Source organism: Nannospalax galili, unplaced genomic scaffold, assembly GCF_000622305.1.
Source record: "Nannospalax galili isolate Female #2095 unplaced genomic scaffold, S.galili_v1.0 scaffold779, whole genome shotgun sequence".
Taxonomy (NCBI): domain Eukaryota; kingdom Metazoa; phylum Chordata; class Mammalia; order Rodentia; family Spalacidae; genus Nannospalax; species Nannospalax galili.
In genome coordinates this window covers 65,130-77,533 of record NW_008345224.1, presented here as the reverse complement: position 1 = coordinate 77,533, position 12,404 = coordinate 65,130, and the positions used below count along the sequence as shown (strand labels likewise).

General features: G+C 42.3%; 1 protein-coding gene across 16 annotated transcripts in view; it reads right to left on the bottom strand.

Annotated features, from left to right (window-relative positions):
* The window catches only part of CUNH2orf76 (chromosome unknown C2orf76 homolog), a 90,561-nt gene that overhangs the window by 50,830 nt on the left and 27,327 nt on the right, over positions 1 to 12,404 (bottom strand). For all 16 annotated transcript variants that reach the window (XM_008841399.3, XM_029567507.1, XM_017800197.2 and 13 more), the window contains one exon: positions 9,273 to 9,417. In XM_008841399.3, the coding sequence (XP_008839621.1) occupies positions 9,273 to 9,417 (145 nt within the window). The remainder of the gene's footprint in view (positions 1 to 9,272; positions 9,418 to 12,404) is intronic.

Below are 12,404 nucleotides of genomic sequence, written 5' to 3'. Positions count from 1 at the left end.
CAAATGACCTTCATTGAGGTACTTGTTAAAGACATTATAATCTACACAATGAGACATTTCTCCACTGAAAGAAAAAATGAAGCATTCTGATAAGTTCTTCAAAATATATATTTCAAGGGTAAAATGCCATAAGAAGGACATTATCATAGAAAACCATTTATTGAACAATAATAGGCTAAAGTAAGAATATGTGTTTTGAGGCCAGCAAGATGGCTCAGTAGCCTGGAGACCTGAGTTTGATCCCCAAAACCCATCTGAAGGTGGAAGAAGAGAAATGACTCAACAAAGTTGTCCTCTGACCACCACACGCATGCTGTAAGCATATACACTCATACACACACATACATCAACATTAATAAGTTAATAAAAGAAATGTTGGTATTTGCTTGTGGTAAGGAGCTGACACATTGGTCAGATGGGGAACAAAAGGAAGGAGAACTTCCACTGTGTTCTTTTTATATGCTGATCTTAAAATGGCCTGAAGGCATTAGCTACTAAGGAAAACTAAACAGGGCTGAGGATGTAGCTCAATGATGGAGTGCCTCCCTGGCATACATGAGGCTCTGGGTTCAATCCCCAGCTCTAAGAAAACGCAAGCAAAAAGAAAAGAAAGCTAAACAAAGAACTAACTAAAACTTACCTATCTGAATTAGAAACTGTGTTTTTAAAGCACATTTGCCTTTTAGAGGGCAAATAGTACCCAAATTACAGGACAATTCATTCATTTACAGGTATTTAAAGTATCTACTGCCAGGTATTCCAGATTGCAGGACAAGTGAGCAGCTACATGAGAGTGCGTGACCAGAGGTGAACCCTGCACACAGGCTCTGTCCACAGCCAGGGCTGAAGTCCTCAGTGTGGGTCTCACTGCCAGCTGCACAGTAGAACCACCCAGCCCAGCACAAGTGGGTCAGGCTCGCAGCAGACATACATGTATGTGTGTGTGTGTGTGTGTGTGTGTGTGTGTGTGTGTTATGCATATGTACCTGTTCATACATGTGCAGGTGCATGGGCACATGTGTGAACATATCTGGGAGGCCAGAGATTGATGTCAAGTGTCTTCTTCAATCTCCACTTTATTTCTTGAGACAGGGTCTTTCACTCAACTGGAATATAATGATTCCTCTAGGCTAGCTGGCCAGTGAACTCCCCAGCACTGAGATTACAAGCACATACTCTTTTGTCCAGCTTTTTATGTAAGTCCTTGAGATATGAACTCAGGTCCTTATGCTTATATGGTAAATACTCTCCTGCTCTATGACTGACTGACCACTTTTTTTGGGGGGGGGTCTTTTTGAAATAAGGTTTCCCTGTAGCCCCAGCTGGCCTAAAACTCACTATGTAGACCAGGCTGGCCTTGAACTCACAGAGATCCACCTGCCTCTGCCTCCCGAGTGTTGGGACTAAAAGTGTGGGCTGACTGACTACTTTTACATATTGATAAATGTAATCCCTATCCAAATACCAATGACAATCTCACAGAAACAGAGTAACCAATACAAAAGTTTCTGTGGAGCTAAAGCCCTTGAATAGCCAAAGCCTTGTTGAACAAAAATAACAAAGTTGGAGGCCTCACACTACCTGTATCCAAAATATAATCCAAAGCTATAGTAATACAAACAAGGGCCTTGAACAGCCGAAGGTTATCTAGTGCGACCCTGTTTCAAGAAAATAAATTATTTTTAATTATGCATATATATGTGTGTCTGTATGTGGATATGTGCACATGAATGCAGTGTCCACAGAGGCCAAAAGAGGGCATCGGATCTCCTGGAGCTGGAGTTACAGGCAGCTATGAGCTGCCTGATGTAGGTGTTGAGAACCAAACTTGGGTCCTCTACTAGGGCAGTATGTGCAATTTAACCACTGAGTCATCCCTCCCTGACAACTTTTGTACAAGCATTCACATGAGACCAAGCAGATAACAATATTACTAGACTCAAGTCTATCTTGAGTAACTGCCTCTAGTCAATACTGTATGGAGCTCTGGGGTAACTCAGGTTCTTATTAGCACAGAAACCATCTTATACTGACATTAACAGAGTATGAGCCTCCTATATTATGCAAGAATATGGTTACTTAAAGCCTATGTTTGTTTGCTCTGTGTCTGTGACCCTTAGAGTGAACCTTGTTTGTTTGTTTATTTATTTATTTATTTATTTTTCTTGATGTGTATGTATTCTATTTTCCCTTTCTGTTGCTGTGATAAAATACTCTGACCAAAAGCAACTTAGGGGAAGGAAGGGTTTATCTTGCATATACTCCCAAGTCACAACCCATCTTTGAGGGAAGTCAGGGCAGAAGCTCAAGCATTCGGAACAGAAGCAGAAACCATGGAGGAATGCCACTTACTGGACCACTCCCTGGTTTGCTCACAGGCTCATGCTTTGCTGCATTTCTTATACAGTCCAGGCCTACCTGTGCGGGATGCTACAGCAGAGCTGCTACTGCTCCCAGTGGGCTGGGCCCTCCCACATCAATTAGTAATCAAGAAATGTCCCACAGACATGCCCACAGGCCAATCTAATAGAGGATATTCCTCAGTTAAAATTCCCTCTTCCCAGGTGACTCTAGAATATAACAAGTTGATGAAAGAGTTATCACAATATGTATATGTGGGGTGGGGGGCAGACATGTGTGGAGGTCAGAGGACAACCTCAGATGTCAGTTCTCGACTTCTACCTTGTTGAGGCAGGATTGTTCACCACAGTGTACACCAGATTAGATGACACTTGAGTTCCCGAAGTGCTAGGGATTACAGACATGCACAACAGCCTCAGGCTGTACATGGATTATGTACATGACTGGTTGGTATACTATTTTTATTCTACTATAGAAAATTGATCATTTATACAAGGTAATATATCATGGCACTTCTGAAATCAACATAACTAATTAAGCCAGGTGTGGTGATGCATGTCATGCATTCCAGTACATACAAAGCAGAGGTAGGAGGACCACACGGTCAAGGCCAGCCTTGGCTATACAGTGAGATCCTGTTCTTGTTTGAATGAGAATTGTCTTCCATAGGCTCACGGATTTCCACACCTGGTCCCTAGTTGGTGGCACTGTTTGGGAAGGTTATGGAACCTTTAGGAGGTAGAGCCTTGCTGGAGGAAGTATATCACTAGGGGCAGGTTTGTGGGTTTATAGCCTCACCCCACTTCCTGTTCTCCCTCTGCTTCCTGTGTGTGGATGAAATGATCAGCCAGCTGCCTGCTCTGGCCACCATGCTTCCCTGCCCATTGCCATGCCTTCCCACCACAATGGACTCTATTCTTCTGGAACCATAAGCCAAAACAAACCCTTTCCTCGAGCTGCTTTGGTCAGGGTGCTTTATCACAGCAGTAGAAAAGTAATTAACACAGACCCTGTCTCAAAAACAAATATGGATTCGATTAACAGCCATTTCTCACTTGTCAAAAATTTTATTATGCCGGGCATGGTGGCACATGCCTTTAATCCCAGCACTGGGAAGCAGAGGCAGGTGAATCTCTGTGAGATTGAGGCCAGCCTGGTCTACATAGCAAGTTCCAGGCCAGCTGGGCTACAGGGAGACCCTGTCTCAAAAACACACAAAAAATTATATTATAGATATTGCACTTACATAAATATATTTATACTTATTCCACTTACACAATTCTGTGTTTAAATTTTTTAAATTGTTTACTTTTTGTTTTTGTTTTGTTTGGGTTTTTTTTTGAGACAGGATCTCCCTGCAGCCCCAGTCAGCCTGGACCTTGCTCATTACGTAGACCAGGCTGGCCTCGCTCTCACAGAGCCACCTCCCTCTGCCTCCGGATGCTGATATTAAAGATATGTGCCATCATTCCTGGCTAATCAGTTTTATTTTATGTGCACGAGTGTTTGCCTGCCTGCATGTCAACACACTACTTGTGTGCAATGCCTGAGGTCAGAAGGGTTTCAGAACTCCTGGATATGGAATTACAGTTCTTTGTGAGCCACCACGTGAGTGCTGGGAACATAACCTAACTCCTCTGAAAAAGCAGCAAGTGTTCCTAACCGTGGAGCCATCTCCCCACCTCCTAATTCTGTGTTGTAAAGGTGTGCTGCTCTAGTACAATGATTTTCCGTCTAGAGTGAAGGAAACTTATGCAAAGCTTCTTACTGCAGGAACCCTACAGCAGGATTAGACAATTAGGACAGGTAGAGTTAAGTTAAGCCACAGATGGAGAAAAGTGACTATGTAGGCAAGACCCTGTCTCAAAAAAAGGTGACTATGAAAAGAATAAGTGGATGGGGCCACTGAGATGGCTCAGCCAGTAAGGGTACTTGCCATCAAGTCTGAAAACCTGAGTTCAATCTGTGGGACCCATATGGGAGAGAGAAAGAACCAACTCCTGAAAGTTGTCCTACACATGTGCCATGCCACATATATATCATACCACACAAGCACACAAACACACAAATAATAAACAAAAATAAAAAAGAATAGTCAGAGAAGTAGTAAGGCTTCTTCAAAAATCATTTAATGGTCACTCTTCACAGTGGCCATTTCTCAACTCTGGGAAAAACTCACTATGACATGATGCCAAACTAACCTTCCAGCTTTCAGAGCTATCTGAAATCAAGTGTGTTTCTTGAGACAAAGTTTCACTATATAGCCCAGGTTATCCTGGAACTTACAATCTTCCTGCCTCAGGCTCCTGTGTGCTGGGATCACAGGCACATATCACTCTAACTTCAAAAGACTCTTGTGACACTGAGTAGATCTGCTTAGTTGCAGAGATCTGACTTGAGTATGTAGGGCATACAAGAAGAGAGGCAAGACAGAGGTTATAAGAATATGCTTTTAGTTAAACTGCCTGGTCTAATTTGTGTGTTGCTTTTTATTAGCCATATCACCAGAGGCTCAGCAAGTAAAGGTGCTTTCCACCAAGCCTGCCAACCCGAGTTCAATTCCTGAAACTCACATGGTAGAAGGAAAGCATTGACTCCCATCTCTACACACACACTGTGGCACACACGTGCACACAAATAACAAATAAAATGTAATTTTTTTTAATTAAAAAGAGATTTGAAAATAACCTTGTAAGAACACACACAGAATACACTCTGGGGAATGACTTCAATAAAGCAAGGCACTCTGTAACTGGCACCAAGGGGGACCAGAACATGCTGCCCCATATATGCCTATTTGGCATCAGGATTGCCTGGGGGCTTTAGGCAGATGCAGAACAAACACTCTCCTCACTGTTTGCCCAAGTCAAAGTCTACACAGCACATGGGTAATCTCAGAAGACTGATGTGCCCCTTATCAGCCTGCAGGGGGCACTAGAGGGGACCACATTGAAAAGCTTCACAGACCAGGCCCCGTTTGTGGCTCACCTCCAAGCTGCCACTCCTGAAGATCTAAAGTCCTCTTGTCTAGGCACCTCTCTAAAGATGTACTGTTCTTTGTTGAAGATATTATGTGAACTGTACTCAAAGGCATCCCTTTGAGAACTGCTTACTCTCTGGGTCTCTCCCATGCACTCACCAATAAACTTCTGCTGTTTTTTCTCTTGTTAATCTGTCTTTTGTTAAAAGAGATCTTTTCCAACTGAGAACTTATTAGGTTGGGGGCTAGGGTGATGGCTCAGTGAGTAAAATGTTTGCCATGCAAGCAGGAGAACTTAAGTTCAAATCCCCAGCACCCACATAAAGCCTGGCATGTTTGTGTATGTTTGTAATCCCAGAACTCCTACAGGGAGATGAGAGGTAGAAACAGAAAAATCCCCAGAAGCCACGGGCTGCACAAGAGCAAACAAGACACCCTGTCTCCAACAAGTTGGCAATGTTCTGTGACCTCCACACGTGCTTCGTGACACATGGTGCCCACATTCACACAGAGGAACACACACACACACACACACACACACACACACACACACACACACACATCATACACAGATTTTTTTTAAAAAAAGAACTTGAGAGTTTGAGGGAAAAATTACTTTTTCTCCCTACAACACTGTCTCTTAATATGAACTGTCAATTTCTTCCTACTAAGAATATGGCAATAGAACTTTATCTCTACATTAAATCAGTAGCTGCTTTGTGAATGATTATGGCTTTTTATAAAATGCTTTAAATAATCACAGCAAAGGAAATATGCTACCAAGCCAAGCCCGTTTATTTACCACTCAAAAAGGAGCCCCAAGGAATTAAAAACAAGTTGTTGGAGCAAGGAAAAAAAGATTTCCAATGTCCTGAGGGCTGGTGAGATGGCTCAGCAGTTAAGAGCACTTGCTGCTCTTGCAGATGACCCAAGTTCAGTTCCTAGTACCCACGTGGCAGCTCACAACCCTCCAAAACCCCAGTTCCAGGGGATCTGCTACCCTCTTCTGGCCTCTGCAGGCAATGAAAAGATATATCCAGAATATCTATTAAAACCAAGGAGACAGCAGGTCAATGCCTTGGGAAACACATTAAAATCTTTAAAAATACATTTTATTAATGTGCATGCGTGTGTCCGTGTGTGTCCGTGTGTGTGTGTGTGTGTCTACAAATGTGCCATGTGCTTCTGGAGATCAGAGCACAACTTGTAGGAGTTGGTTCTCTCCTTGCATCATAGGGGTCCCAGAGACTGAACTCAGGTAGTCAGGCTTGGTGGCAAGTATCTTTACCTACTGCTGAGCCATCTCACCAGCCAGAAAAACACATCTTAACCCAGTGAGGCAAGGGGAAAGAAGAGGAAATTAGGTAAGGAAAGAATCAGTAACTAGAGGTCCTGTGGAAAGGAATGGGACCATGCTATGAAATTGAGTGGTCAGTACACATGTAATCATGACATCATGGTGTGCTGGATCAGGTGTGCCCAACCTGTTGACATTGCAACAGATGTCATATATGAAGTTCATGTTCAAAAACTGCCCAATCAAGTTACAAAAAAAAAAAATAGAAAAAAGCTCAATGTAGTAAGTTTTTAAAAAATTTATGTGTATGTGTATACACCTGCTTATCTGTATGCACACCATATATATGTAGTGCCCATAGAGGCCAAACTAGGTACTGGATCCCCTGAAACTGGAGCTACCGGCAGTTGTGAGATGCCAGACACAGTGCTACAAACTGTAGTCCAGTCTCTGCAAGCATAGTTAGTGCTCTTAACCACTGGGTCCACTTTCCAGCCCCTTAAGTTTCTGTTAGGCCTCATGTATCACTATCTGGGGCCACAAGTTAAACACACCTGCTTGAAAATATCTTAGTTACTCTAATCTTGGCATATTCCATTTTAAAGGGACAGGAGAGATTAAGTTTAGGACAAACCATTCTTTACTGCTAGTCCCAAGTACACAGTCATTAAGTGACTGACATGTCTACACAATCTGACCCAAAGGTTAAGGTAGTAAAGGGACAGATGCAATACAAAGGCAGAGATACCCTGTTTCAGTCACCTGCATGTGCCTAAGTGAAGAATAAAGGCTTTAGACAAAAGTGCCTTCAAGTCCCTGAAAAGTAACCTGGAAGACTATCATTACCCATATGGCCTGTATACACACAAACATGTACACACATACATACACATTAAAAATGAATAAGCAGCAGGGCATGGTGGCACATGTCTTTAATCCCAGCACTTGGGAGGCAGAGGCAGGTGGATCTCTGTGAGATCAAGGCCTGCTCTACATAGGAAGTTCCAGGATAGCTGGGGCTACAGGGAGACCCTGTCTCAAAAAAAAAAAAGAAGAAGAAGAAGAAGAAGAGGAGGAGGAGGAGGAGGAGGAAGAGGAAGAGGAGGAGGAGGAGGAGAAGAAGGAGAAGGAGAAATAAATGGGGTTTGGAGAGATGGCTCAGTAGTTAAAATAACTGCCACATAAGTATGAGGACCCAAGTTCAGATTCCAAAACCCCATGTAAATGCCAAGTGGGCATGGTGCTGCCTATAATTTTAGCTGGCAAGGCTAGCCCTATCGGCCAGCCCTGGGTTTGACTGAGACCCTGTCCCAAATAAGGAAGGAGAACAATCAAGGATAATTCCTGACATCAACCTTTGGCCTCCACATGCATGTGCACACAAACTCATGTGCCCACACATATGCAAAACATGCATACACACACCTGTACACCACAGACACAGACACAGGCAGACACAGACACACACAGACACACACACACACAAAGATGAAAAAAGAAAAGTAAATAAATAGTAAAAAAAAAATTAAAATGACATTTTTCAACCTGTGGAACTGTATAGTAAATGCTATACACTGTACTATGTATAAATCATACTTCACTTAAAAGAATAAAAACCAGAGCCTGGGGAGATGGCCCAGGACTTACAAGCACTTGCTGTTCTTGCAAATGACCCAAATTTGGTTCCTAGCACCCCCATTAAGTGGTTCACAAGCACTTGTAACTCCAGTTCCAGGGGATCCGATGGCTCTGACCTTAGGCACCTGAACACATGTGGTTCACATAAACTCATGCAGGCATAATTGCATACACATAATAAATAAATCTTTTAAATATTTTTCAAAAGGATAAAAACATGTTAGATCTTTTATCAAATGCTAAGTGGGATGCTTCAATAATGAAAAACAGGTGAGAAACCCATCAAAGACCTCTCAAAATGAAGACTGCGTTCCTGCCTCTGTAAGTTCAGAATGATAAACTAGCATCATTATAATGCCATCATTTCTAGGTGGGCCAGATGGTTCTGTAGGAAAGGTGCTTGCCACTGAGCCTGATGACCTGCGTTCCATCCTTGGGAATCACATGGGGGAAGGAGAGAACCCACTCCTGCAAGTTGTCCTGACTTCTGTTGCCTGCTGCCACACCACCATGCTCAGCTTTACATCATGGGCTCTGGGGAATCAAACTCATGTCCTCATGCTTGTGCACCAAGCACTTTACCTGCTGTACCAATTCCCTAGCCCCAGATCTCAATGTTTTTTAAATTAAACGATGGTAATAAGCCCTCGTGGTAAGGGTATTCACACCTGTCACTGACAAACCTTCAGGCAGGCTGATGACAAGGTTCAGAACATGAGCTTACCTTACTTCTGGACTGCAGAGGGATTGTTTTTCTTGGTTTGGTTCGGGTTTTTTTGTTTTTTTTTAAGCATAATATGGCTATGTAGCCCAGGCTGGCCTAGAGCTTGCTAGGTAGCCAAGGATGACTTTGAAATCATGATTGTCCTAGCTCTACGTCCCAAGTGCTGATTAGGAGTAACCTAATTTTATATATTTAGAAGATTATTATCAACATCATAGCCAGCTTTTTCTTTTTCAAAACACAAATAAAATGGTGACTCTGATGTCTCATACCTTGTTTGAGAAATACTATAAATTCCTTCACAGTTTGGTCCAAATTAATTCCATGGTACACAACAGGTTTAAAATTGCGATGCTCAAACGAACGGATGAGGCGAACTGTGATGGTCACTTCCTTGGCAGCCATGTGGAGAAATGCCTGTGGTAAGACATATGAGTAATGTCGTTAAAGATCTATGAACGTATGAAGAATTGGGAGTTCAGTTCCCCAGCACGCATGTAAAAAGCCAGGCAGGCGTGGTAGCCTAGAATCCCACACATGGGAGGCAGAGAAAGGGGATCCCTGGGCAAGCAGGCTAGACTAGCCAGAACTGGAGAGCTCTGCCTCCACTATAAAGTGGAAAGTGATCTCAGAAGACACCCAAAGTCATACTCAGCCTCCACATACATGCACAGACGCCTAAGTGTACCCAGATACATATACCACACACAAAAAGTTAAAATAAAATCAAAGTAAATATATAAAAGTTATTTCTTAGGCTTCAATTATATTGGCAAAATTCTATGCCTTAAGCAAGATGTTAAATATAAGGACAGTATGTTGTTTTTATGCCTTTTTGTCTGTCTGCAATGTTTCCTAGCACACACAAACAAGTCACATTATTTTGGCTTAGAGAGTCCAGCTAATTTACTACTAGTTTTAGAAAACAAATAGCACATCAAGCATGGAAAGCCAAAGACTCTGCTGTTGGAATGCATCAAATAATTTATAATTATAATTAACATATTAGTTATAATTAAATGGCTTCAATAAAACTTGAAAATAGACTTTCCTCCAACATACAGTAAGGATTCACCTTATACTCTTGATGCGTAGCTAATAAGCTTAATAAATCTTTTGATAATTGCAATATTGGCTATTACAGCATTTCTCATCAACTCTGCTTTATAAGTCTCCTCAGAAAAAAATCTACCAAACAATGGATGGTCAACAAACATCTACAATCTAAAACTTTTCCATGTACTGAGGCATTTAATAAAGAGCATCTACTGAGAATGAGAACTGTTATAGAAGCAGCATCAGAACTGGGGTTGATGGCTCAGAAGGTAAAGCACTTGCTGTGCAAATATGAGGACCTGAGTTCAAATCCCCAGGATCCACACAAATGCCAGGCAGCATGTCACCCCTCTCAGTCTCAGGAGGTGGAGGTGGGATTGCTGGACCAAATGACTAGCTAGCCTAGCCAACTTGTCACGATGATGACAGTTAGCCTGGGTACTTTTCAGAGACTTGAAGGCCCATTTGTCCAAAGTCCTAAATTCACTTGGGCCCATGCAGGTGTTCTATGCAGGGTGACAGAGCCAGGCATCTCTTTGGTGTTGAGTCTGTCCCTTCGCTAGTCTGACCTTTGGGTAAGACTGCTTCTACTCTACATGTCAATTACTTATGTGACCTTTGTCCACAGTAGATAGAGTGATTGATTTGAAACTTCAATCTCTCTTAGTCCCCTCAAAGCTGAGATGCCAAGGTAAGAGTAACGAAGATATTTTTAGCATTTCTGAGGCACTGTGATGAACAGACCACCACCACTGAATTTCACAACCTGGTCCCCATCCAATCCATAGAGAGGCATCTAGAAGTCTGTCACCAAACCCTTTCTAATCTAAACCCCACTTCTTTCCCGAGCCTATGGTAGAAGGAGCTTGTTCTTCAGCTTGAACTGAGGTAAGATGGCTATTTTAGGGTACTAACCCACTCTTTTCTTGATTTTCCTGGCATTGTGAATTTGTATTGTTTTGTGCTACATTTTTGGTTGAGACAGGGTCTCACTTAGCTCATGACTGGCCTTGAACTCATTCTATAGCCAAGAATGATCTTGAACTCCAAATCTTCCTGCTTCCACCTCCTGGTGCACCATACCTGGTTTATGCTGAGGACTGAACCTAGGTCTTTGTGCCTGTTAGGCAAGAACCATCCCAAGTGAGTCACATCCCCAGTTCTGGCATTCTGAGTCTTTTTTTCTTTGCCCAAAGAGTAATTGATTTACTGAACCTCTTTTTTGGTGAGTACATGGACTTGGATTTGCTAGCAAAGTTAATGAAGAAAATTTACTTAATAAATTGGCATTTAGAAAACTGATCAGGCATTTGGACAAAAGTAATGCTGGCTTCTTATCCCACTCGTTATACAAAATAAGAAATATTTAAACTAAACTCATATCTCTGTACCACAAAAATGGGTACATACTTTTATAATTTTTTAATATTTTATTATTTTTATGTGTATAAGTGTGTTGCCTGCATGTGTGTTAGTTCACCATGTTGTCAAAAATATAGAGGAACCTATATTTTAAAAAATATTTATTTTTATTTTATGTGTATGAATGTTATGCCTGCATGTGTGTTAGTTCACTGTGTTGTACAGTGCTCTGGGAGGACAGAAGAGGGTGTCTAATCCCCTAAAACTAGAGTTGCTGATGGTTGTTAGCTGCCATGTAGATGCTGGGATTTGAACCCAGGTCTTTTACAAGAACAGCCAGTGCTCTTAACTGCTGAGCCAGCTCTCCAGTCCTGGAAGCTATATTTTTATGTTGTTGATAAGAACACAAAATGGCACAGTCTTCCTGGAGGTGAGAAAGGAAATCTATGAAAATTTTTCAGTTTTTTAATTTACCCTCTGGCAGTGGGCAAAGAGGTACTTCATTGGTGGTGGTGTTCTTAAAAACCTGGCTCAGAGGCAGGCGATCTCTGTGAATTCAAGGCCAGGCAGGTCTACATAGTGAGTTCCAGTGTTGTACCTCATCCACTGGACCCCAAAAAGACCACCAAGGACCCAACACACCAAAATGCAAAAGCAAAGGTTTATGTTTTATTTGGGCTTAAGCTCGGGCTCTCAGACCTCACCAACTCAACAGATCCGTGCTGAGAGCCCAGAATAAGGGAGAGTGGAGCCTTTTATAGGTTTTAGACAATGGGGGGAGATACCAAAGATACATTTTGATTGGTTCAAGGAGCCCGTGTGTGCCAACATAATTTTAAACCGATTGGATGTCATTCGATGAGGCCTCACCAGGTCATGATGTACGGGATCTGGTCCTGGTGGCCCGTCCATGGGTGGAAGACGTGGTCCTCTACCCTGGAAATCAAACTCAGGTTAAAAATCCCTTCAGGGGGCCATCCAACATT